The sequence below is a fragment of the Tyto alba genome, unplaced genomic scaffold (assembly GCF_018691265.1).
Source record: "Tyto alba isolate M040663 unplaced genomic scaffold, T.alba_DEE_v4.0 Super-Scaffold_48, whole genome shotgun sequence".
In the NCBI taxonomy this organism is placed as follows: Eukaryota; Metazoa; Chordata; class Aves; order Strigiformes; family Tytonidae; genus Tyto; species Tyto alba.
In genome coordinates, this window is record NW_024881324.1 from 11153496 (window position 1) to 11181028 (window position 27533).

At 38.2% G+C, this 27533-nt stretch overlaps 1 protein-coding gene across 1 annotated transcript in view; it reads left to right on the forward strand.

The window, feature by feature from the left end:
• The window catches only part of LOC104362639, a 164690-nt gene that overhangs the window by 97232 nt on the left and 39925 nt on the right, over window positions 1-27533 (forward strand). Inside the window, exons 13-16 of the mRNA XM_032991935.2 lie at window positions 11176-11394; window positions 13234-13486; window positions 18064-18227; window positions 23496-23655. Coding sequence (XP_032847826.1) covers window positions 11176-11394; window positions 13234-13486; window positions 18064-18227; window positions 23496-23655 — 796 coding nt within the window. The remainder of the gene's footprint in view (window positions 1-11175; window positions 11395-13233; window positions 13487-18063; window positions 18228-23495; window positions 23656-27533) is intronic.

Genomic DNA, 27533 nt, shown 5'->3' on the forward strand with positions numbered 1-27533 from the left:
TCTTTATTGTAGATAGAAAAGTAGAAAATTAGTAAGTGTTAAGGCTGATTGGCAAACTGACTGCCCTACTTCTCCCCAGTAATCCAGCCTTTCAGTAGAATAAGAGAACCCTAAAGATTAAATTCAGAATCACCTCTGTGATGCCTCTTGAAGGTTATTTAAGTGTTTCTCACCTTTACTGTCTGGATGAACCTGGCTCTCTGAAAAGCTGCAGTCATGGCTTTCAGGTAATTGAAGTTCTTTGATGAAAAATCTAAAGCTTTCATGAAAAAACAGAATCATATCTATATAAAAAGACAATTAAAAATATTTTCTGTGAATTTTGTAAAAAAAAGTCAACAAACTGTATTATTTACAAATACACTTGTAGACAAATATACACAGGAAAACAAACAAACAGGCAGGAGTTATTTGCTGAGTAAGTTCAATACTTGACAACTATCGCTTATCAGAGACAATAAAGTAACAAGACTTTGTTCTGCACAAATGCATTATTCTTCTGCTTTGGAAGCTTTGGTCTAATGGCTCCTGAACATTCTGGTTTATTTCTTAGCCAGGTTTTTTAGAAGGCAAAGTGTATGCAGTAAGGCTGTCTGTCACTCTACCTCTAGTAAATTCTGAACCTTCTGGCCAGTTTTAACAAGAGGACTAGAGTAGAGGGTAACTCACTCAGTTATTGTTCCCGCAGAGAGAAACGCTGAGGTGTGACCTTCTAGAAAGTCAGTTTCCCCAGTTCCCAGAAGTCTTTATTGTATGGGTGAAGTATCACAACTGATTCTCTTTTAGATAGTCACTTTTTAGAAATTGTGCACATGGAAGATTAGTGTAATACTTCTTTGTATTTGAAATGAAAGAACAAGCTTATTGCCATCTTTAAAAAGTATATGCTCCTTCTCTAGAAGAATTTTTTCATTTGGTTTGGTGGGCCAAGTCCAAAATATTCTACTGCCAGTAAAATATTTGATTATTTTTTTTATAAATGCTTCTCTTTGTTATTGTTCTTTTTCAGCCTGATGAAATTGCAACTACGTAGGAGCTATACCAAAAGCTCTTTGAAACTGCAAAATTCATATGGACATTGATTAACTATGTATTTTACAAGTCAATTTTTATTTTTAAAGGAATGTGTCTTTTCTACATCCTTATTTTCTGCTCTCTCAGTAGATAAACTTTCTGTGAGGGTGCTGATGTCTCGGACCAGCACATTACATAGATAGGAGAGACAACACAGGCAGTGTAGATGGAAAAATGAATGTGTTTTTTGCAGGAACTTGTTTGTAGCCATAGTCTCATTTTTGTACCCCCAATATCCTTTACCTACCCCTCTGCTTCTCATTATTCTCTGACACTGATGTTTCTCACAGTGATGCTGGTTTGTGTTTTAGCTCATACTAGAGGTCATTTAGTCACACCTGGGACAGCAGTTTTGAATGCGTCTGAAAGGAAATGCCCCCAAAGAAAAACACAGACCCAGAGCTCATTTTTATCTAGAGCACACAGAAAACACATAATGATTTTATTATATTACACTTTTTTGTTATACACTTTTAGTACCGCAAAGCAACGTTTATACCAGGAAAAGGACAGCCCCTGTCTCATTCAAGCATAATTTGTTTACACTGTTAGAGCTATGTATTACCATGATGCTGTGCAGTAATTAGCAGGAAGTTTCAGGATTTCTTAGCATAAGGCAGAAAGGTTTGCTTCTCATAACAAATGTCCCCTTTGGGAAGGAAATTTCAGATGAAGTGCATTTCACTGGATCAATAGATGACACCAACAGAAAAGAAAACCTGTGTTTGTTTTTCTGTGTCTTACATGCAGCTATGGGCAATAGAGGAAAGTATGTTATCTAAAGATTGTCTCTGATAAGGGGATATCCCTCGAACTCCCAGTGCAGCTAGCAATCATGCATTGATTTTTGAGAAACAAGCTGTGGCAATTTTTAAATTTCTGTTTTATACTGTGGAACCAGAGGAATAAAGACGTGTCTTCATGTGGAAAGAAAATTTCTGAATTTTTTTTCCAAAGGTAGCCAGGCAGCCTAATATAACACTATTTGAACACCTTGAACACAGTTAGTATCCATTATGTCATATAGTATAACAAGTGGGAAGGAGAACACTGCACAAGAGATTGCACAGTTTTCTCTCTTTCTCTCTCTCTCTCTTTCTTTATTTTTTTTTTTTTTAAAGGCAGGAGACCTGATTTCTGTAAACAACCCCCTAAAGGTACTCCCCTACCAATAGCAGTCCACTGTAAAATAGATAAGGTTCTCATTATGTATCCTCCATGTCTTGATCATAATTTCTATCATGGTTGACATTCTGGTCCAGTTATATCAGGTACATTCTGTGTAAGTCCTTCAGAAGACTGGGATAAAACCCTGCTGAATGCAGGATCATTTTGCCTTGGGGAGAGAGTTAAAAAAGTGCACATAGTTCAAGGTGGATTTCTAGTCAGATTCTGCAGTACTGGGACATTCTGAAAGAAATATTTTTGAATTGAACATAGCTCAGAAGGAATTAAATTAGTTCTTTAATGCTTGGTTTTTCTCCAGAGCCATCAACACAAATTACTTTCTAAAATAGGCAGCTAAATATAATAACACAGCATTAAACTGAAAAGAAAAAGTTAATACTGTTATTATGTGACGCATTTTGTTTGACTAAATTGTATGGATAATTTCTACCATAATTTCAGTGGTGTTTATGAAGATCTTTTAAAAAAATTTCAGTTTAACACTTCCTATAGCCTTGTTTTTTCATAACGTAATTGAATTTAAGATATCTGTACAGTATCTAAGTTTTCTCATCTTGATAACTGCTTAATGGTATTTTAAATATAATAGTATCCTAGAGTATTCTGCATATGCACATAACTTTCTTCCCTTCCCTTTCCTTACTTTTTTTTTTCCTAAGGCTCTTAAAGGTTTAATTAATCTGGCCTAACATACATACCTTTTTCTTTCAGAAAATAGGTTTTATTAAAGCAAAAACATTTTTTTAAAAAATGCAGTGTTATAACATCCATCATCTGCTCAAACCTGAGATTGCTCTCTTTCATCAAAATCTTGAGGAAGAGTTCTTCCAAAATGGTTCATTTGGACAAAATACGCCTTGTAAATGCTCTAAATATTTCAGGCAATTTTCTGTTTGTGAGATTTTTTTTTCAATATATTACATTTTCTTTGTAGTTTCATTGCCTTATGTGGCCATGTTTAAATCTGCAAGGATTTATTTTTAACTGCAGTTGAGTTGGCATTGCCTGGGTCCCATTGTACTTCGCTCTCTTCAAGGATTGCTATTCCAGTGCATAGACATGTTGGTGCGCAAAAGAATATTAACTAAAAAAAGTAATTGATATCAAGTAAAAAATTAATTCTCAATGTCAAAATTGCTCTAAATACATGTCCTATTTTTTCCCCAGACTCCATCTGTTTTACCTGCTTAGTTCTTCCTTGTAAAATTTGCTATGAAAAAGGAAAGGCCATTTTTGTCAGGTCATACAGAAGCTTCTAGAGGTCTCACCGGAATAACATTATTGGTCTTTTAGAAGCATGTTTATGTACAAGTTACAGCCATAGATTCATTTTTTTGCTTTCATCTTTATACCCACCTATTCCTATGGTGCATGAGTATTATAAATTCACACATAGAGCAAATAGTGCATTCAGTTTAACAATCGACAGCCCAACTCCACGTGCAATTTAACTGTGGCAAGGGAAACAACACAAGCATGTGGGAATTCAATTTCTGTTTCAGCCTGTTGCTGTGAAAATCCAGATACAACTGAAGAAGGAAAGGTGCTTTGACTTGTGGCTTGTCTGTGTTTGTATAAGATGATGTTTCCTCTCTGTGCACTCAGCCAGCAAAAGATCTTTCTGAGATGTAGGACCGTCCTGTGCAGTGCGTCTCCTGCCTGCTCCATCCGCAGCAGCCACGAGCCTGCCGGTTCTCCCTGAAGGGAAGCGGCTGTTTGACTCCAGCTGTACAGACCCACGCTCCTAGTGTGATGCTGCCGCTAATTAAGTCCAGGATAGAAAAGATCAAAGCTATGCTTTCTTTTTTTCTTGTTTTTTTTCAGTTTATTTCCCCCTGCTCCCCTCCTTCCCCCCCCCCCCCCCCCCTTTTTTTTTTTTCCACACCACAAGGCTGTTTCTTATTTTGAAGCTTCTTTGCTCTCTGCTACAACATTCACTGGAAACCTCACCTGTTTGCTTGGTGGAGTTTTGGCTGGTACTGGATTGCCATTTTCATTTGGCAACTTCAGAGTCTTGTTTCCCAATGGCCTGCCAGCTAAATTGGTGTGTTACAGATGAATGCACAGCTCACAGATGGTGTTTGAGTGTTTAGTGGCTCTCAGAAGTAGATATGTATTTGGTCAGGAGGAAGATTACATTTTTCCTCCAGACAAAGCAAATGTCCTTGGGGATGTTTTCTGTGTCAAGGTAGAAACCATTCTACACATCAGGTATGGGGGACTGTTTTAGCTTAAGCAGGAGTACTACCTACATATATATGTATTTCTTTTTCTCCTGGATAGGGTATATGGCTGCTATTAACAGAAATAAAAAGATTTTTACCTTGATTCTCCTGAACTTCTGTAGATGTTTTAGGCCTAGTATATCTCCTCATTTAATTTTTATTTTATTTTTAATGGATATGATCTTGAAGGTATATTTATTACTCTGGTTGCTCTGTAAGGTTCTTCTCCAGGACCTAAACTCTTTGTTTTAATGCTCATGCACAAGGTCGGGCATTTGTACTTACTTACTGGTAGAACAGCTTTACAGATAGTTCTGTGTTTGTGAGATCTATACCTCTGCTGACATCTGGCATCCTCCTGTATGTGAGTTGTGTTTTTTTCTTATTCATTCATTGTCGTCTTATTTACTTAAAGCAGTCAGAGGGCAAGAAGAAGGGGAGGAGTTACATGCTTTCTTTTGCTTCTTGACTGGCCTAGTCATGTCATAAGGATGAATAACAGAGACTGTTCTCTGTCTTTTGTTCCTTTCTAGAATAAAATATAAAACAGAGCTTCTTAAAAGTTCTGAAAGCTGCACTTGAGTTTCCTCATTTCATGTTTGTTCCCATCCAGATCTGGAACCAGACAGACTGGAATATTTTAATGAAGTCTGTTCTTGTAAGATTTCCAGACTGTTTTGCCAAGCCAATAGGCTCATGAAAATGCAGTTAAGCATGAAATGGGCAAAGTTTTAGTTGCCTACCTACACTGCAGGCGTGACAATAATAATTTGTTTTTTGTCATTTTTGCTTTGTCATTGTCAGATGCTGCTCAAAGCTGAAATGTGCACAGTTCTGCCAGCTCTCTACAAGGAACCACACTGTCCTCCAGCATTATTGCCACTCTTCTTAAATTTTGTGCTTCCTTTCTTCTATGCTACCTTCCCCAGCTTGGTAAGAAACCTCTTCTTGTGAATGTCTTGGTTAGTTCACTTAGGAAATCTTTAGTTAGCTGAAGGCAGGAGATGTGCTCCTCTGCCAGCCTTACACCATTGGGTAAAAAGACTGCTGTTGTTTGCCAATTTTCTGTTGTCATAAACTCTTTTATAGTGAAAGCTGAGTGTCCACCATTTTGAGACTAGAACAGCTGTATCCAGAGGAATATGAAGCTGTCAGCACTTTCTTCCCTTCCTCTTTAATGAACACATCTTGTCCCACTTACCCACAGCATCCATACCCCAGTATGGACAAAAACAGTGGTCCCTCCAAGGCAACGGCTGTGCCAACATGTATACCCGTGAGCTTCTTGGCGTGAGTGGCTTGTGGGAAAAGTTCAGCTGATGTGTTTGTTCTGGCTCCTGGCTATGCACATGATGCAAACACACCTGGGCTGTTGCTGCTCCAGAGCTGGCTGCCTGCTGGCCATCTCCTCGTGAGCTGGCACAACCTGGACCTTGGAAGGAATTCGGCCGCCGTCACCCACCTCCTCCCCAGGTTGGTGGGGCAGCGTGGGTGTTGCCAGGTGCACTTACATACCTGTGTCATGTTCTTTGCAGCAACCCAAAACAATTATTGCAGTTATTGGTTGACTATTTTTCCTGCTTTGCAGGAACATTTAATTCTTAAAGCCTTCCTTCAGTGTTTCAGGATTTTGCATGCTCCTAGCATTTTCTTTTTTCAACCAGAGGTGCACCTGAAAAATAAACCTGTCAGGATTTCCAGCATTTCTTTTGTATCATGATTTTGAATTTTTCAACAAGCTGTAGAACAAATTCTCCTATGAACATTTGTATGTTAAGGCATTACCTAATGTCCCCTCAGGTGTTTTGCTACCTCTCTTACAGGAGATAGACCCTAGATAGCCCCTGTAACTGTTTGTGGTACCCACTTTCTTGGTGCTTGCAAACTGAAGAATATGAAGCATAGGTGTGTCCTGGAAAGAGATGAGAAAAAAACAGTGTCTTCATTCTTGGCAAATGTTCTTCCTGGTTATATTCACTTTGCATACAAATAAACAAAAAAGTAATATTTTATTAGGAATCCAGTGGATAGAATAATGGACTGTAACTCAGCAGAGCTCAGTTCACAGCTCTGCCGTTGGCTTATTGTGCAAAGTCATTTATAACATCACCATACAGCCTGGAATAAAGACAATTTCTTTATAATGCTATATGAGATCTATAAAGAAAAAATATTATGCAGAAGGAATAATAATTGCAACCTTCTAATGATAATAAAATTATATATATGTTTTTGTTGTGCACAGTGGAATGAAACAGATTCTATTCTGCCTCATGCTTCACCAGTGGTGCTTTTAACTGATTTCCATTTTAAGGGCTGCATGTATTAGTGTATTATTTTTAGATGTACGTTCAGATACAGGTGTGCTTTTCCACTGTGATAGCATTTCATTGTAGTAACACTGGACAGCAGTTCCTGCATCTTCATTGCTGTTGATAAGCCATAAACGACTGTACAGCTAAGTTTAAATACGTACCATTTATGGTGATGATGGGGATGGGTCTTTTTTATTTGTGAACTGAGTAAATATATTGCACAGCTTCTTGGGCTGTGAGGACTGTGATTCCTCAAAAGTAATTTGCATAAAGTCATTCATGTCTGCATTTGCTCTTTAAATCTTCTCTGGCCACATGGGTAACATAAACCATTTATTTTGCCTTATTTTATGCAATGTAAATAATAGATATGTTCAGGAATAGATCCTGAATACCTCAGCTGATGTACACCAGTGTAGCTCTGGAGCAAGTGGGGTTGCATCAGCTGAGAATCTACCCCCACTGTCAGTTGTGCCAGTCTTGCAGTGCATTATACAAATGTTCACTATAGTTTGTCAGCAGCAAAGCTGTCACCCAACAGTACACACTGCCTTCTATCAGCCATTACTTTTCTGTCATCATCATCAAGTGTAGCTTAAGAGAATCTGTGCATCGTTTCTTCCCTTCTGAACAATTTCCATTGGAATAATTGACCTGCTTTTATGGTAATTCGGTCTCTGCTATTTGTTACTGCAGCATTTTGCAAAGAAAAATGCAAAACTAATGCCCTAGAACAGAAACATTCAGCCAAATTACTTACCAGTAATCCAAGGAATCATGGATAAATCCATTGCTCAAGTGGCTTCTCATTTTGAGCTTTATATAGTTTTCACCCAAGGGTTGAGATTTGTTTTTTTTGTGGGTGGGAGAGGTAGTTCTTCTTTTGAAAGGTAACACTCATGCTCTCTGCCCTTCAGCAACTTTATATAAATCTCTTCTGAAAACCATATCTGCCAGCACTCTCACTCCACCCACGAGCTTTCACTAGTAGCACCAGCTAAAAATATTTAAAGGGGATGTTTCCACTTGTTTGGTGTATTTCATTTCACGTTTCTGCCTCTTCCTTTCTTCATTCTTCAAAAAAGTCAATAAGAGATATCATTTAAGGCTGGTGTTTTGAAGTGGTAACCAGTAAACAACCTTATAGAATGATTAATGAGTACTCAGGAATAGTTTCCTGTAACTCACAAGTAAGTTGGGACCCACTGAATTTCTTTTAAAGAAAATTAAGAGACTCCAGTTATGGGTTGGGACCTTCACTGAGTCACTGGATATGCTATATTTTCCAACAATTTCTACCACTGGCTGATGGTGTTCATATCAAGGTGTTTCACAGTCACAGGGAAATGTAAGCTAACACAGAAATGACAGAATCTGGACTTCTGACAAGTTAAACAATAAGGAGGACTTTAATTTCCATTTGAAAGCTGGAAATGACAGTCAAGGTGTGTGCTGAAAATCATGAAGTCTTTAGAAAAATAACTGCTGTTCCAAAAGTAAAAATTAATGCAGTTTGGTTCTACCTAATGGATATATTTTTCTTGATTTCTTTGTCTTGCTTTGGAGCTTCAGGGTTGCTATTGCTTTTTTCAGAGGAAAGATGCACCAAAGTAAAGACATCATAGTTGCCCTGCTGGTTTAAGCAGCATCATTGCCAGTGGAAAGCTTCCAGGGTTTGATAACAGCAAACACGCTCTGAATTTCTCTACTTTCCTTTGTAAGTTTGCTGAGTAGGTGTATTCTTGTGGCTGAGAGAGTCAGGAACTCAACAGGGATGGCATAGCTCACAGGTGGAGATATTAGCTCTCTCTTGACCTCTTGAAAGTGGAAGTAAGCTGGGGAGCAATGGAGTGATGAAGGCAGAAGTTGAATATTTTCATCACTGGCTAAGACTTAGGGAAGTTCAATAGCCACGCTACGTATGGTGTGCTCACGGTGCTTCCTCAAGCAGCTTCTATCCAATGAGCTACAGAGCTGAAGTTAGTGTATTCATGAAACTCCTGTGAAAGTACTGATTGCATCGCCAGATCCTGCCTCAGTGAGGAAGAGGTTGACTTCCCAACCCAGTATTTTGGTCACTAACATTCTTCAATGTTTCTGGTGCTCCAGGACTGGTGTGAACAAAAGAGGACATGGCATTTTGAGAACTCTGAGCTGCATATCCTCCTCCTCAATCTGAGTGCTGGGTTGGAGAATGGATTTATGTCTTGAAAGATTTTAAAGGTGGTATATTGAACATCTCACTCTGGTGTTGCTTGTTCAGAGGTAGCTTCATTTAGTAAATTGAACCTAAATAATCTAATAGCAAATGACTTATATGAAATGAGGTGGTGATCTAAATCCAGACTTTTGTGGAAAATACATGGTTGCTCGTGTGCTCGGCACAGAGATGAAGATTGGCTGTGATCCCTGTAGGATGTGGATTTCTAACATGGGTGAGGCTGGGTGGGACATCTGTGTAATTCTGCTTGTTTGATGAAAGATGAGAAGAGTATTATAAGCTAAGATAGTATTCTTTTTTATATTCTTTTTTCTTTTTCTTTTTTTTTGCACAAACAACAAACTATTTGATCTAACTAAAATGACTGTGGGGCTAATCCTGCCCTATTAACTCTCCCTAAGGAGTGAATACCTTAAGAATAGATTTTGATGGAAGTTACTCAGGATGACAAAAATTTCTTTATATAAAAGGAAATGTAGTGCAATCTAGCTTCAGAGTTCAGAACATCCAGAATGCCATGGTTATTATACTATAATACCACAGACAATTACATTATTATTTTATATTTTTCTTTGTCTCTTTCTCACACAATCCTAGACCATGATTTCATAATGTTAATGAAATGTGTTGTGATGTTCCTGTAGGCAGATGTGGGTAAATAATTACAATATGAGGAAGGTGATTCATGATGTGGCCCCAAGTTTGTGAAGTAGGACTTTGTGACTGATTAGGATATAAGCAAAGTGGACTTCAGCGTCTCAAAAAACACTTCAAAACCCCTGACAGATCAGCCTTTAGCCACTGCAAGAACTACCTGTCTCAGCTCAACAGATACTTCTGTGAGAAGTTTTGGTGATTTGTACCTGAGGCTTTCTTAGTGACCTAAAAGTATGTTTTGTGGTGTGTCCCTGACAATTTCTCCTGTTCTTCAACCAACCATGTAACTAAAGCTTGAGCCTCCTCACAAGAAAAAGGGACTGGATGACAGCATGCCTTTTCCTATGCAGGCATTTTGCCCAACACTGAGGATCAGGAGCAATGTGATGCCAAGGCTGGTCCCAAAACCCAGACCTATGTCTAGCAAGTGTGGGGGTTTTTATTTCTCCGGCTCATTCAAACCTAGACCAAATGAAGAATCCTTTTAAGTGTCTGCATTGCTATTCACAGTTCCCTTTGTGACTACTGGAGAAATAAATGTACACAACTATTTAAGAAATCCATATGTGCAGGCAGGAAAATTCTTTAAAAGAGTATAAAATACAAGTATTGCAGTCACTTTTTCTCCAGTCATATGCTACACTTTAAAAAGCCAGCATGTTTTCTTCCACAAAAAAGATCGTTATATTTCTGAACTTTCAGAAGTCCTAATCAATATAAGTAACAGTTTGAGCATGGTGACCTCATATTTAGTTCTAGAGTCATGCATCTCAACTGCTTAGTCATTAAATCAGTGGAAATAAGCATAGCAGTTAGAAGTTTCAAAAGGTCAAAGAAGTTACTGTCTTTTCTGCTTTGAATCAGCTGAGAGATTCCAGTTTCTTGGAAACATAATGCCAAGGCTGCATCTCTGCATCTCATTTTTTTTTTTTAATCTTTTGAAGCAGTATAGTAATTAGCTTAAAGGGCAACTCATACCACACTCTGTAGCAGAATACTGTACAGTGCAAGTTCCCTTCTATTTTCTCTTTCATTTGAAACTAGTTTAAAGAGTTTTAGCCCACATTGTGTACTGAAATATTTGTCTGAAGTTCTCTTACCCAAACGCCAAAAAGCTGTTCGCATTTTACAATAAAATGAATACTTTTTCAGTACAAATATGACAAGCTCTTTTAACATTTTCTCAGAAGGAATATAAGTGATAAAATGTTCCTCAGAGAGCAGTTTGTGAGGAAATTAAAATCAAAATAAAAGCAAACAATTTTTAAAAATTTCGTTTAAAATGTGATTTGTTTTCTTTATAAAAGTAGTGGCATGATTTCTGGGAGGAAGCTGCCTATTGCCTAGACTGCAATAGAAAAAACATTCTATTTTTTACTGCCAGATGAACCTGTGTCACATTTATCTGTATATCATGTCTCTACAGTGTTTTAGCAACTGCATTTCTTATATGTTTTTCTCAATGACTGTTTGTGGTACCTCCATATATTTCCAGCTGCCGTTCTGCTGCCGAAGTGAAACTGTCCAGGCGGGTTGTTGAGCATTTCCATTTTGTGGTGTACGCAGCCTTCTCGGAGATGGGAATTATCCACGGGCACTCCAGGGGTTTCTGGGTGCTGGCGCTGCTGATAGTTTTGCTTTGGTTTGTGAGACTTTACCTGCATTATCTGAGCCAATGGCTTTTCCTTCAGATCATCTCAGTTCCTGTTACCAAGTAAGTCCCACTGCCTTCTTTCTCTGTTGAATATTTCTACAAATAGCTTGATTCAAAGCAGTTCCTTCAGGCTACGAAGAGAATTGATGACCAAGACTTGTGTTAAGGGCTCTGCTTGCAAGCCCTGATAGAAGCCTCTGCAGAGACTAGGTGAACAAGGACCATATCCAGACTCCAGATGATCTGATATGTAAATGTGACCCCAGCAGAAAGGTGAAGGTGTTAATATAAATTTTCAATCCAGAACAGGATGTGTCCATTTGTGCATATTGTGTCATCCCTACCTCTTTCCCCTCTGAGATACCCAGAGGTTATGTAACTTCCACAGGAATCATTTATCATTTTGGATCAAATATTTCAAAATGACTAAGACGTGCACAAAACTGAAGAAGCATTTAAATCGTATTTGATGTTACCAAAGTGATCTATGAGTAAAATACTTCTAAGAATTTAACTTTGATATATCAATTTTACTGTGAGGACTACAACGGGTTGACATATTTTAACTATATGATACATTGACTTCAGCTCAGGAATCAGAGCTCTCTAGAGAGTTCCAGGAAAATCATTACTTGTCGTTACCTGACATGAAAAAAAAAAAGATAGAGAACAAGTCCACAAGGTGATATATACCTGGTTCTCCATATGTTGCTGTGGAGTAAAGAATGGGTTTACAGAGCAAAAAAAGATCAGTTATGCTTAGAGAAGGGAAGATTTCTCCAATATAAACATTTTTTTACTTTTCTTCACTTTTAAGCATCTTGCAAACCTGAATCAGTCAGCAGGAGCTAGTAACATGAAACTGATCTATGTCTGCTGTGATACGGGCATTATTGGCAAAATCTGAACAGTGTCTGAGCAGACTGTGCATAGGGCTGGGTATTGTTAAGGTGATCTTCTAGATCTTAATGCAAAGCCAGCCATCTCTCGCTGCTGGCCTTGCACAGCCCAGATGGGCACAGCCAGCTGGCATTAAAACTTCTGGAAGGCCAAGCATCAAGAGTCTATGAAAGCAAAGGAAACACAACAGAAGGAAGCAACGTGTGAGAGAGAGGTGGTCATGTTCGAAGCCACTAATCACAGCTGTCCCAGGCAGTCAGATAGATAAAGGATAATGTTCTCAAGCCAAGATGCCCTGGATCAGCATCCCAATCTGTAGCTGTGTGCCCGCAGAACATGGAACTGAGTTAAGCACTCTCTAGTCCCACCAAATACAGTGGTAGCACTCTCAAACCAAAGTGAGAATCAAACCACTTCACCTTTATTTAGGAGGAGAATTTAAGCGACTTCAATGGGCTTGAAATTTTGCCCTAACTTTTAGCATCTGTGTGTAACTCACAATACCATGCAGGTCCTGTCTCCTACAGTGCCAGCAAATTTGCTCATTTTGTCAGCTTTGCAAATTCCACCATGCCATGGTGGCCAGAAGGACATTTCCAGTCACTTTAGGGATGCTAAAAGCTATGTCTTCCATATCACATTTTCCGCTCTGTGCAGTGTCCAAAGGTGCTGTAGTACACAGAGAGGGGTGATCTCCTGGGGCCTGTGCTCACATTGATGCTTGTGGGAGCAAATGTCTTCCTATAGCCCTGCCTGCACACTCCCAAGGGCCTGGATGTGCATCCACTGAACTGAGAGTCAGAGGGGATCAAGGAACATGGAGGCAGGAAGAGGAGAAAACAAATTATTTTTTTGAGCAGCTTCATACATTTTTTGGTCAGAGGATTGTGACCAAAACAGGGATACAACTTTACAATGCAACATGCTGTATGTATTTTTTTATTTTTTAATGGTTTGCCCAGGAGCACGGACAATCTCTCTCCTTTTGCTTATTTTCAGATTCCATCTTTTCCCTCACACTGTTGAACTGTGCTACCAGAACTCCTTGCTGCAGACCAGTGAAGAGTTGGCCATGGTGGTGGTGGGACCCCTAACCTTGAATGCAGGCCTGCTTCTTATGGTCCTGATCAGATGGAGCTGTCAGCAGATGTTTGACTCATTCCCTTCCTTCTTGTCAAAGTTTATCATAGCTATGGGTCTATGGACAGTGCTAGACCCCTTGGCAGTGTTCATAGTGGATTCATTCCTGGGGGTAAGTCACTTAAAATAACTTGGACATGAGACCTTGACGTAGAAGTTTGGTTTATTCAGTGAATCACTGAAAGATATGAAATTCCACCCCTGGCAATGGAACATGAAAGTTAAAAAGAAATTAAATAATAATGTTATACATTACCTTTTTATTAACAAAATTCCCATCTAATGGAGTCACTGTGTTTCTGCATAAAATTAAGAGCACTGTATAAACCATATATGGAGATAAGAAAGTAAATCCACCACTGAAATGATTGCATCTGCTTTGAAAAGGATTATTGCAATTTTGGATGTGAATGGAGATAGGTTAATGAGCAGTCCTTATTATTAGCACTTTTTTCTAAGCACTGAAACAGACAAAATGAAAAAAATAGAGGTTATTGTGCACTTTTCTGACATATAAGGTAATTAACATAACTTGCTGGCACACCTGGAAAGACTTGTGAGATTGAAAGACAGACATCTCTAAGTGAAGAGCTTCATTACATGTAAAATCATGAGAGCAAAGATTCCAACTCTATCTGTGCCTCTGTGTGTGGTGTAACCCGTCTGTACTTTGGCTGCTAAGGACTTTTATCACATCTGAGGTAATGCTCAGTCTCCCACAACATGTGTTTCAGATTTGACTTGCTCTGTGCAGGTGAAATGGGGTCCTTTAGATGGGTGCAGGGCACTGAGAGCTTTTCTGGGGGTGTGGTATTGCTGTTCTTCCACCCTTCTCTGTCTTTCAAAGGCATCTTTGTTTCTGTAGCTCACTCCAGATCAAGCAGGAATCCGCAGTCCTTTCTGTGGATCAGGTTTTCAGAGGTCTCTTGGTTCCTTATACGCTAACCTGTGCTCTGCTTTTAAGAAGCCCTGTTAAAAATGTGATTTTCCACTCTTTACATGCTGTTTCCCATTGCAGTGGTTTTGAAAATTAAAATTCAGCTGTTCAAGAAATTTAATTGGAGCTCGCTTGGGAGGTAATTGCAGTATTTTAAGCATGTGGCAACACTTGGACAGCCTGGCTTTTTTTTTTTTTTTTTTTTTTTTAATTTCATGGTACAAACCATGAACAGAATTGAATTTAATTGTAATTATTCTGATGATGAATTTTTTTCCTAGGAGAAAAAGGGATATTTCCCCAATATTCAGGCTAGAAATATTTAAATATAGAAAAGGCTTTCCTCCCTCCCCCCCCCAATACTGGTGTATTCATAAAAACTGGAGGAAAGGCCGAGGTCTGCCTTGTCTTTCCCACACTTGCATTGAGAAAAATCATTGCTGTTGACTTCAGTGGAATTCTGTTCAGTTCTAGTCAGACTGGCTTTGTTATCAATTTCAAATAGGCCTTCTTTGCTTGGTCAGAGGGAAACACGAGATACGAATAAAGTAACTAAGTTTTTCATTACAGTGTTAAAAAAGCATGAGCCTCTCTGTACTTCATGCTGAAAATTTGGCAATTTTATCCACCAAGATTATCTTCGGTAGAAACTCATTTGTTCAAATATTACAGAATATACTATGTGTATCCTTTCCAGAATGAAACTATATCTCTTACATGTGTTTTCATTATTGCATTTGTACTCTTTTGTTCTTCTCCTGGCATTCTTTCAGCAGCTATTTCAGATTTACTTTCCAATCTATTTTAGATCAAGCATTTTTAAAATGTTGTGTTGTGGTAATGTAATTTATTTCAGTGCTAGAATGTATTTTAGTATCCTAAATGGCCTTAATGCTTATGAAGGATGACAGATAGCCCTGGAGACAAGGGTTTCTCTGTTTACTAACTAATTTTTTTTATTATTAAGGGAAGACTAAAGAGACAGTTGCTTGTTTGGGGGGTTTCAACTTATAGTTCAAGATACTCTGTCAAATGTGTGATTCCAGACTTGATTTACTATCAGCTCGTAGAAGGATGTTGCACAAGTAAGAAACTTTCCTATGATTTTGGAGAATGCAGTTCAAGTTCTGGTTCTGGCAGAGGTTTCCCGGGACCAGTCACTTGGTCTCTCTGTAGCATGTAAAATGCAGAGAGTAACACCTCTTTAGCCACATGGACACGTGTCATCTTGAAAAACATTGGAGACTGCAAAGCGCTCACATGACTATCATTCTGTGGTATGATAAGCACCTAAGACAGATATTGTCAGATATTACTGAAACAATTTAAAATGAAGACACTTTTCTTGGATCATGTCTTCGAGGATCACAGAAGGATTGACATAATCTCTTTGTTAGAAAAAGTGGATGGAAAGACACACTTCCCCCATGCCATTTTTACCTTGCCAGAAAAAACTGCTCGAATAAGAAATACATTTATTCTTACTTGCCATTCAGACTTTTGCCTCTCTGGAGGGATGTCAGGACGTGACTGCTGTTCAGAGGATTTTCCTTGGTAGGCAGTCTCTTCAGTAAGAAAGCAGTGGATGCAGAGAGCTTTTTTTTGCAAGAAGAGAGGACAGAGCTGGGAGATAGAACCAGGAGATAAAGTATTTTAACTTTTTTGTAAAGAATACGGAGAGATCTGAATTAGTGACTAGTCTTTATATGCCATCAGCATTCTCCTGAGACTTGTAATTTCCATTACAGAAACATGGCAGTGTTGCAAAGGGTGGAGAGAGAACAGAAATATACTCAAGAAACTCAGTCGTTGTACAGCTTGTCATTGGACTTGTAATTGTCTTTATTATGCATGTCACTGCAAAGGTAGCAAAAAATGGGGGAAAGTTTTGACTCTTCCTAAAGATTAGTCCAGGCAAGTGGCTTAGGAAGGTGCAGGCTTCTTGAAGTCTAAATGTCACAGACTACCTCTCTGAATGATAAATCCTGGATTTTTTGGTGCTGCAGTTTCACATCCATGCAAAATGTGTTAAGGTGATTTAATATGGATATGGCTGTCATTGTGTCACTTTAAAAAGGAAAAAGTGAAGAGAGGAACTTATTTTAGCTCTCAGCAGTAAAGACCGATGATATGTAGCTGAATTCTTCTAAATCGATCCAGCAGAGGGCAATAATATGTCAATACAGTAGCTAGTTCTTAAGGACTAGATATGGGAGAGAAAAAAAAAAGGGAAAATAATAAATTTTTGTAAAATCTTTTCCCATGTTTTACTGGAAGTATAATGAAACATACAGTGCTATGAAACCTTCAAGATTCTTTGTGAATCTTTGCAAAAATACACAAACCACCTTATTTCCAAAGTTACTATTTTTGTTCTATAAATATTAATTCCTTACCAATACATAGTATGCTGAAATTTTGTTTCATCTTCAGCACAATGAAAATAGTTGCACATGTTTACTTTGTTTACAGAGCAGTTGAACATAAACTATTCATAGCATAACTAAATAGGGTATATGACAGTCATGTACCTTAGGAGAAGCTATTAATGATACAACTTACGACTGCTACTTTGTACAGTTAAGAGGTATCTTTAATTCCACCACAGCAGCGGGAGCATGGTACAGTCAGATTTCTTGGGAGGTATTGGTCTCATTGTGTCTCTATTTCTTCTCAGAAAAAAAAAAAAAAAAGAAAATAAGTGAGAGCTATATCATAAAATAATACTGAGTCTTATTGGTTTTTCAGTGTTGTAGCATGTTCTTTGTGGTTTCCCAAACTGGACTGACTGGCCACTAAGGGTGGGGGGGTGAATGGAATATCTGATTTTCTGTTTAAAATGTTGCAGACAGACTTGATAATGCATGCACATACATTAAAATATTGCTTCATAAGGGAGAACTTTTCTCTCTTGCACAGAAAAAAGGCCAACCCCTTTAGGCAAAACTTAACAAAACCCTGCTGGTGTCCCCTGTTGATCTACTTGTAGTTGCTTTCTCCATTTTTCTCACCTCATTGAGTCTCAGTGAAGCTTTGTGAAACCACTACCTTCTTTGACTGATGCTGATGTTTGCAAAGCTGGTGGCAAAGCTCTCCTAGGTGTCAGCTAGCAACACATGCAAATGCCCTAATAATTCCATTTGGCATTTCAGATAACATGAGGGTTACTTTTGTTTTCCAGTGGTAGCACCAAACACTGACTCAATCTGAAATCGGGAATTGGTGCGTATACATCCTCCAAAGTACACATGATCAAAATAATGTAACTTGCTGTGTCTGGTAGGAACCAGCACTTTTCTTGTGATATGGACAAGTCATTTTGAGGCTGGTCAGTTTGGAATTATGCACTGACACAAGTGTTTTCTGCTCACTCAGCACTCCTAAAAACAACAGCACAGATCATTCAATATTACACCTCTCTGATCATTGAAATAAGGCTAATTTCAGCCTACTTACCCTGAAATATGTTAATGAAGCTCACATTGAGTATTTTCACTGAAGTATGGGTTTTGTTCAATAAGCCACCTCAATAGGGTAGATTTTAATTGTACTAAAATTAGCCAGAAAACAGTTTAGTTCACATCTCACAGTTAATTTCAAATTCTGTGTAACATGCTCCTAAGTTTTGAGCTGTGTGCCCCACAAATCAGTGTTAAGTTCTTATAAAAAAATTCAGGTTCTCATGTTTCTGTAGGTAAACAGCTTAATCAGGTTTGGCATTTTCTTATGTTGATTTTTTTCCCCCATGACAGCGACTTGGGAACAGTGTAGAGAAACCCATTGCTGATGCTGCAAAGCTCTACTGGGTCTTTCTAAGAGCAGAGGAGTCAGGAATTCCTGGTGCCTTAATCACTGTGATACTTTATACAATCCTGTTCATCATCTCATTGACAGTGTTGTACCTGTACTTTTTAAGGTATGTCTCTATCTCATTATTCCTGTAGGAGCTTAGGCTCAAGCCCCTTCTTCTGTAAGATAAAATAAGGTGACATCAGGAAACACACACAATAACATATATCCAAAGCCCAGAATTGAAGAGGATCAAGGAGGCGTGAGCTCCTACTTAACTTTTAATGCACTGGTATTTGGTGGGCATAGTGAGTCAGAGAGTGAACCACTTATTTCCTCGACAGGAACACAACTGGTGTATTGATTTTTCATAGAGCCTAGGAGCCTCTGTTTCTTTGGCTTCAGACAATGATGTCTGTGTCAAGGGTTTAAGCTTTAAAGTGTGCATACCTTTTATTTGGGTGCATTGGAAGACACTGTCTTTGGTCTTCCAAGCAGGGGCTTTGTGAGAAATAGGAAAAATTCAGAAAGTTATATATGGTGTGAAGTGCAAAATCTCTCAGTCTGCAGAGGCCCTCAGAATCTTACAGCCTTTTGATGATAAAGGATTTTTGACTTGATGTGACTGAGGCTTTAACACACTGCATGAAGTGACTTAATCCAAATAACTTTCCCATTACTTTAGCCTGTTATCAGTATTCAGTTCATCACGAAATTTGACCAGCTAACTTTCTTTCCACCTTTCTAGCAGGCACCACTAGCCGTACAGTCAATGGGGACAGGTGTGGGACACTGAAAATTAATGATAGGTTGTCTAATATATTCATTGAAAAAGTGTATTTTTTTTTTTTTTTCTGAGTGATTCATCTATAATGCACTATGAATTTTGTACCAACCCCCGATTCCCCCAGTGATGAACACTGAGTGCTGGCAAGCACCAATAAAAAGCCCATACGCAAAGGCAAGATGCAAGCAGGTGTAAGAATGGAAAAGCTCTGCGTACACCCTCCATCTGACAGAATCATCCCTTGCTCCCCTTTCCACAAACTCCGTTGCAGCAGGCAGAAAAAGATAAATGGCAGTCTAAATTTCTGCAAAGTATTTCAAAGCTCCTGCATTCCTGGAAGCTGTACACAACTCCAATGTACTGGTAGTCTAGTTAATTAGTTTTTGAGATGTTAATGCCTTCTTAATCATTGACTTAATAGTTTTGAATAGCTTCATAAGTTTTAGCTGCTGTCGTTTATTACTCAGGAAAATTAATTTAAATTAAAACATTTGTAAGGCAGGTTTTTATGAGAATATTACCAACATCTTCATTGTCTGGGGAACAGGTGCAAGATCATCAAAGTTTCCTTTCCTTCTGTATCAATTTTCCCATAATGTTTTCCAATAAAGGGGTGGGGGGAGAATGTTACTAGGGGAAAAAAGTTGTCTTAGCATGACACATTTTAAAAATGATTCATAGCAAAATACAAAAGCAAAAGGAAGATAACAAAATCTGTTACAGTGCATAAGGTCTCTGAAGTTCTTTGCTCAGAACAAAAAGAAACATTTTGAATACTGGAGTCTGTGCAGAGCCAAGTTATGCTATGAGCTTCTGAAACTGGATCAACTTTGTCTTCTTTGCATGTCCACAGTCCAACAGAGTGGGAACCTTGGACCTGACTAGGAGTCTTGAGCAGCACCCTGTCAGTCCACTAACGATAGCATTGAAACCTTTCAAAATGTTTTTAAGGAAAGCATCTCTAAAATTCATAATGTTGTTTCCTGAATATTGATATAACAGCACTTGTTTTCAAGAGAAAATAGTATTATAACCAAAGCAGTAATATCACTTTGTGTGAATGTTCCTGAGGTGTTATATCTCAAAGATATCCAAATGTAATGTTGCTCAACTCAAAAAACATGTATTTTTTACACAGGAATCCACCACATCTTTCTCTTGTGAGGTAAACCAGTATAACGATTGAGGGGTGTATTCTGTGTCCTAAGATACCAGACGACAGGGAAGACTTCGCTATTGGATGGTGGTGTTGGTGCCACCAGTTAGAATTACTCAGCAATTTGCCATTTAACAGAAGTGTTCAGCAGTGTATAAAAAAGGGCTAAGTACAGTGAACCCACCAGACCACCAAGGCAAATATAACTGCCTTTTTCTGCCACAGCTATAGAACTTCATGGCAGCGCCGATGAACAACCAGGAAGCTAATGAAATAATGGGTAGGGGATAAACAGCATTAGGCATCTATTGTGTTTATAAACCAACATACCTCAATAAATCTGGGTTCCCTTGGGTGTCTTGGGAGTCTGTAGTACATACAGCATGGAGCGATATTCTAATTACTTTTTGGAAAAATGAAGTGGCATTGATTGCAATTCCTTCATTTTAATTCCACCAGACATTGCAAACAGTCAGGAATTTGTTGGTGAAATGTTTTCTGCACTATGAGAAAATGCAGCCCCATCTCAACTGAAAGTGTCTGCTAGAAAGAGTCTAAATTTACTGGTATTAAAATATTTTTGGGGGGAAAAGCTTCAAAAATCTATATTTTTCAATGTTAACAGCAAAATTATTTTTATTTTTTTTACAATTGTTTTCCAGAAATGGAAGAGAAAGGCTCATGTGAAGATGTAATAAATAGTTTTAAATCACTCAAACTACCCTTCAATTTTTTGTTTGGGTAAATCTTTAAGAAGTCTATTTTCTGATCTGACTCTAGATAACAAATAATTTAAATGTTTTCTGCTCTTTCTGATAAATAAATGAACTTGTAAGGTATTATACTGGGTTTCACCTCTGGAAAATAACATCTAAGTTTTGTTTTGCTCTTTATTGCATTAGCAATAGAAATTATCACTCTCATATGTATAAGAAGCCATGTTAAGATACAAAAAGTGCTTTATTATTTTTTGTGCCAAAGAAAAGAAATTAAAGCAGGTAACAGGAGCAGGCTAAGTACTTTTGGGCAAAATGAACAAAGCTGGAAGACAGGCTTCATGATTCTTAATTAATTCAAAGTTAATTATATTGTTTATAACCATGTGCTTAAAATCTTCATATAGAAAATGTTTATGGCAGCAAATAGACAGTAATTTAACTGCATTAAATTTTACTTCATTTGAAATAAGAATGTTACATTAAGTGAGCTTAAATAAATGGCAAGGTCTTTTTCTTGTTTAGCAAGATAAGTGGCAAGTAATTTAAATTGCTGACCTGGAATTTCAAAAACAAACACCATAGAATATTATTGTTTCAAGATGAGACGAAGGCCAGAAAGCCCACCAGCTTGATTGCTAGTTTTTCAACTAAGCACAAGATAATTCTGAGTCAGTGTTTGCAAAAATGTATCTATTGTGTTGAAAGACACAATAGCAACATCTAATGTAGATCTGGGGATTAAGAGATGAATTTTTCTTTGAAGACACTGTGGAATTTGGACAATTACTCCATGAAGGATATTAGTTATTTGTAAAACATTTTCTCTTCTGTAACATGTTTTAAGATACTTTGGTGTCCCACTCTGCCTTAGCATGGATTTACATTTCACACTTTAGAGGTTTTTCTATTATGTCTTGGTAGGCAGTTTGTTTATATTCCCAGGACTACCTACAACTCTATTAGGTTATCTTCCAGCTGTTCTCCTCTTTTGATAAGAGAATCCCAAAATGACATCTTGGAAACTACAGCAAAGTTAGGGCTGCAGCTTCAAAAAGGCATGTTTCAAAAAAGAAGGGTGGGGGGAAAAGTACAGAGAGCGCCTTTGCAGCAAAGCAGGAGATATAAATCCCTAATCTGATGTTGAGCCAGGCTGCCAGATTTCAGCATCAGAATAGCTACTCCATCACAGAAACTCTTGGATATAGAGTTTGACCCTAAGATACATATTCCCCTTTGAAGAAAGAGCTAAAGCTCCTCCTGACATCAAGTTGAAAAACTGTCTGTTGGTGCACCTCCTTATTTCTGTTCAACAGTAAATCATGGTTGTGGGCAAAATTGCACTAGGCAGTTTATTGAGTGTGCTAATCTGCAATTATTGTGTGCACTGTAAGGTGAGATGTAGAGCTAGTGTAAATGTGAACTTCATTCTGATTTACCTAAGCAGTCCACTGCCTTCCACCCACACACATGTTGGTTAGCACATGCATGACAAAACAAGACCCCAGAATAAGGATCGGCCACAAGAACTGCGTCTAGTGCTGCTGTACATGAGAAGGATGAGTTCAGAGAGTCAAAGGAGTTGTGTCTGCTCACTCTCTCTCCTGCTTGCCAAGAAATGAAGGACTTGTAGAGCCCCACAAAAATCTGGGCTTTTTGTTGGTTGCAGCGCCACAACAGCAGTCCCTGTACTTCTCATGATTACCCAGCCAGTCTCTGGGAAGGATGGAAAAGCTTGGATTGGCACAGAGTAATGGCTGAATTGTAATAAAGTATTAGCTTGGAAGAGGTTACAAAAGGGAAGACCTCAGTTCAATATCCAAGATTGAGATTCCAGATTTTCTCATTTTTATTTTCTGAGTCCCTGGTTTTAGAATAAATATAGAATGAGAAAGAGATGAACTTGAAGAGGTTCCATTTGAATTAAACAGCCATGTTTTGAAGTTTTAAAGTTCATCTAAGGCTAAAAATGTGACACTAGGCTTTTCCAAAAGCCTCACAATATTTCTTGGTTTCACCTACATTAAGAAATACCACACAGCAAGCCTTTCTTGTGGTAGAGAATTTTACTGCGTAGTGCTTATTCAATTCCCTACCACAGCACAGAAATGTCATAGAAAAATAAAGCCAACAAACAAAATGAACTTTTCTAACATCAAGAGAAGTTTAGATTGTATAGACTTCAGGCAAGGGGTTTTAAAAAATGGTGAGTAGTTCCTTTCTATATGATGTGGTTTGCCCATTATTGAACCCTGGCACGTTAGGACTTCAATTCATACTTGACTGGGGTACTCCATGTAAGCACTAGAACTAGTTACCCAACCCAATCCTAAGGACAGACATTGGACATTTCTGAAGGAAAGGAAGATCAAGATCTTTTGGGGAAGTCAGTATCTTGAAATAATTAAAAGAAATTGCTGCTTAAATTTATGTGATTTGATTCAGGTATTGTAAAGCCTCCGGGGTGTTGGGGAGGGTTGTATGCTGGAGAACTCGTGAGAAAGAATTTTCTTACTCCTGGGTAGAGAACATAGTCATGAAGGGAAAACAAAGATTTAGAAGTTTACAAAAGGGTAAGATACATTTTTCTGTTTTGTTTTGGTTTGGTTTTGTTTTTTTGTTTTTTTTTTTTTTTTTTTTGCATGAAGATGAACTAAATGTTTCATTTAAAGATGAACTAAATGTTTCATTTCTGTCCTTTTAAAGATGAACTAAAAGTTTCATTTCTATCCTTAGGCTACATAGTGAAGGTTGGCTGTTGGATGCACTTCGACGCATTCATGGTGAGGAAGGCGCATTCTTTGTTCCGCTGGACTTGGAGATTTCCAGTCAGGAGCTGAGCTACATTATGAAGAGGGCTGAGCAGTGGAGAGGAATCAATGGTGAAAGACGGATGGTGAGTGGCGAACAGAGTCTCCAAAAGGAGTCTGTGACATACTGGTCCAACTTAATGCTTTGTATTTCTGGGTATTACCTAAAGGGACCTAGATCTACAAGAAAATTATTTTTAGGGTGCTTCTTTGAATGGAGGCACTAAGAATCATGTTCAGGAGAATTTTGTGAGGTTGTATGTGCATTGGCTGAACATCCTGAGGGGTTACAACCTGCTTAGTATCCAAAGGCTTAACAGCATCACTGATGTCAAAAATTATCTATGCTATCTGGTGATTCTTGACTGGGTCACAGAGACTTGCTACTTGTTTAAATGTCAGTCCCATCTCAGATAATTTCTCAGCCAGCTCAGCAAACTGGGGAGTTCCATGGACAAGTAGAATTTGCTCCCTGCAAGCTCATGGATGGGGCTGCCCTGAAGAGGGGTTGTGGGTTTGGTCAGTCATATGTGATAGCCCCTATCTCACAGTACAGTTAGTAGTTTGAGTTGGAAACGTTCAGGAGGAAGTAGGAGAGGTCTGAAGTTGGTCTGCTATACTTTGGATATCAAAATAATTCCTCTTTCTTTTCTGTTAAGCCACTAGCCTCTAGTTCCATATATAACTTTAAGCTGTGATGTGGAGGAGATATATCTGTGTTTGCAAAGTGTCCAGTGTTGGAGACACCATCCACAAGTGAAGCTTCTGGACATAACTGCTTTCAGAGAATTGAAAATAACAGAAGTAATGTAGCCAGTAGACTGTAAGGGTCATTATCTTCCTTCTGAGGGACATTTTCTTCCTTGTTTTCTAGCTTCACATCAGCATTATTAATTCCCATAGGACTATCTTATAAAATAGCTCTGGAACAATTGTTAAAGTGCTCATCAGTTGGATTTATACATCTATGAGTGCCTCTGTGCACAATGCTTTTCTTCCGTAACTCTTCTGCTTCAGTGTAAAAATGAACAGATTCCAGATAGGAAGGAAATTAGTCCTCTTAAGTATGTATGAGTTGTTTGTTTTCTTTTTGTTTCTAACCCACTGGAACAAGTGATTTCAGATTAGGGTCTGCAAGTTTTTCAAGTCTCTATAGCTACCTCTGAAAGATCAGCAGTTTATATAAATATATGGCTTCAGTTGTCACTGCTATAAACATCTTGCACAGCTGTAATTATTTTCCACTTTTTTTTTGTGATGACAGTTTGGACCCTGAAAGGAAAAATAAAAAGGTGAATGTGCCAATTGAATGAAAAAACAGATACTCAGTAAGCTTAATTTTTGTGGGAAAGTGCAGAGCACCACATTGCATTTCAGTAGAGGGGAGGGAAAAGGTTTGAATGAGTGAATGTGTTATCACAGCCACCTGCCTCAAATATTCCCACTTTTTACACAGATAGCACGTATTTGCTTTACCCCAGTAAGCAAAATAACTCTTTTTTTACACTTAAAGACTTCTACAATAAGTCAAAACATACCTGCTGATGATTGGTTTGTATTACCTTTTTTAAAAGTTAAGTAAGGCCAGACAAATAATATATAGTGGATCTCATTTTACATGCCAGGACTACCAATGCCATATGGGAAAAGTGGTGGATAAGGCAACTGCAAACAACTACTTTTCTGTTTCAAGTGCTGAATACATTTCTAATGATATTACCAGAATATCATTTCTTGTAGCAGTATAGAAAGGGCTGAATGGGGGCGGGAGGGAGGAGGGAGGGTGGGAAATAAAAAGAAAAAGAGAAGAAAAGAGAGGGGGGAAAGGAGGAGAGGATGGGAGTAAAGACAAACAGAAAAGAGTGGAAGGAAAAATTACCTCTCTGTTTACAAATAATCTATTCCTGAATGGAGGAAATCCGTGTTGTCCACTGCTATGACAAGATGTACTTCAGAGGGCAGAACACTGAAAAACATGACCCATCGCTACAGACATATGTAAGTGCCTAGTTTTGCTCCCAGTATGCAGCTTAGCATGTATGAAAAACCACGCTGAAATGCGGGTACCCGACCTTTGTCTGAGGTCCTTTGAGACGGGCAGAGCCTCGGCCAGGTGCAGCAGCACGGCGGGGGCAGGCGGCGCAGGGACCAGACCGCCTTTACCCCGGCCAAGCAGAGTGACGCACGCCTTTTGTCTTTGCTCTCAGTCCCCAAGCTTCCGATCCCTATTCTGTCTACACCTGCACGAATTTCATGCTTTTTCCTTTATATCAGCCCTAACCCAACGCCAGGCTGTGACAGTATTAAACATTCCTGTTCTCTGTGGGCCGTCCTGGAGCAGACTATACGATATAAGCAGATAGGAATAATGCGGAAAGAGTGCAGAAGTTTGCACCACTGGCATCAGTAGGATCTCTACCAATTACTTCAGTGGGCATAGGATCTGCCTCACAATGAGGGATATTTGTGAGTAGAGACTACTGTCCAAAAGTCCAGAGCTATCTGTAGAAAAAAACAAATACTGTGAAAAAAGAACCAATGTTCTTCAGAAACCTGAAATCTTCCACTACTGCTCCAATTTTTTTGTTTATATTATTTTGATGGAAAAGAGAACCATCAAACCAAATTTTGTTAGCTCTTTGGCAAATCTAGTTTTGCAGTAAAAACTTGCTCTATTCTAGAAATATGTTCTCCACATGGACCATCTCCCTGAAAGACTAGGAACTATATTTTCAGGTCCTTTATGCTCTTAGTCATTGCAGATACTGAAAGGCCCTTTTTTCTGTCATGAATTTGCATAAGGTATTTATCTTGTCCCTCTCTTTTTGTATGCCTAATTGTACAAAGTAATCAGTATGGAAGACACATCACTAGGCCTTATTGCGTGCATTATTAATGCGTTAATTTTTAAATAAGATACCAAATTAACTGTGAACAATTTTTATAAAGGGAAGCATGAGACTGCCATATCTTACATCACTCCATATAAAAAATATATTTTAAATGGAGGTCATTCAAGTAAATAGTCAGTCAAACCTTCTGGAAAAAATAGGTCTACATTTTTGCAATATTTTCTTGCTATTAACCATGTGCTTCTCATTTTTATTCCCTGGATTAAAAATTGCCCCATAAATGGGTATTTTATAATATGCTTAATTTCCTTTTATTAAATTGATAAATGCAGCAGCCGAGGACACATTTACAGTATGATGAGAATTTAAGGTTATTGCATTTTATAATTTTTATATTGTTCAGAGAAGCAATTTGTCATTTGTGGAATGACATCCATGTCATCATTTCAAAGTATTTTTAGTTGTTCTTCTGATAGGAAAAAGGTCACTTTCTGTAGACCAGGAAGGCATCACTCTATTAAACTAATTTGCCTACATGCAAATTTTGTCATTTTTACCTCATTAACTATTTATCATAGAGTAAAAAAATATATATATTCATGAAGGGGCAGCTAGCAGCCTGATGGAGCTGGAACTAATATTTTGCAACTCTAATGATTTTTTGCATCCTTAATTAGATAGCATAAGGTTGATATGATTAGGTCAGGATGTAGTGTTTTTCATTAAAATATATTTTAGAAGCTGTGTTCATAATCTGCCCTTGCAATTAAATAATGAGCCTATGAGTTTAATATTATCGACCCAATTACTATCCCATGGAAAAGTATACCTTTAATAAATTTGTGCCGTAGGACCTTCATTAGCAACAAAACGAATTATATTTTCAGGTACACAGATTACATGGCCACAATCACATTTAAGTAGCAGTTTGGAAGGCACAGTGGAGAGAGAGCCACCAAAGCCCCCTACCATACACAAATATGCTTGATTATTTTGGAAGAAGTCATTTACAATGCCTTTAATGAGGAAAGCTGCAAAGTTAAAATGCCACCTACAGAGGCAGACAGAAACATTTGCAGAAACAAACATTTGCAGAAACAGTGTTCTGGGCA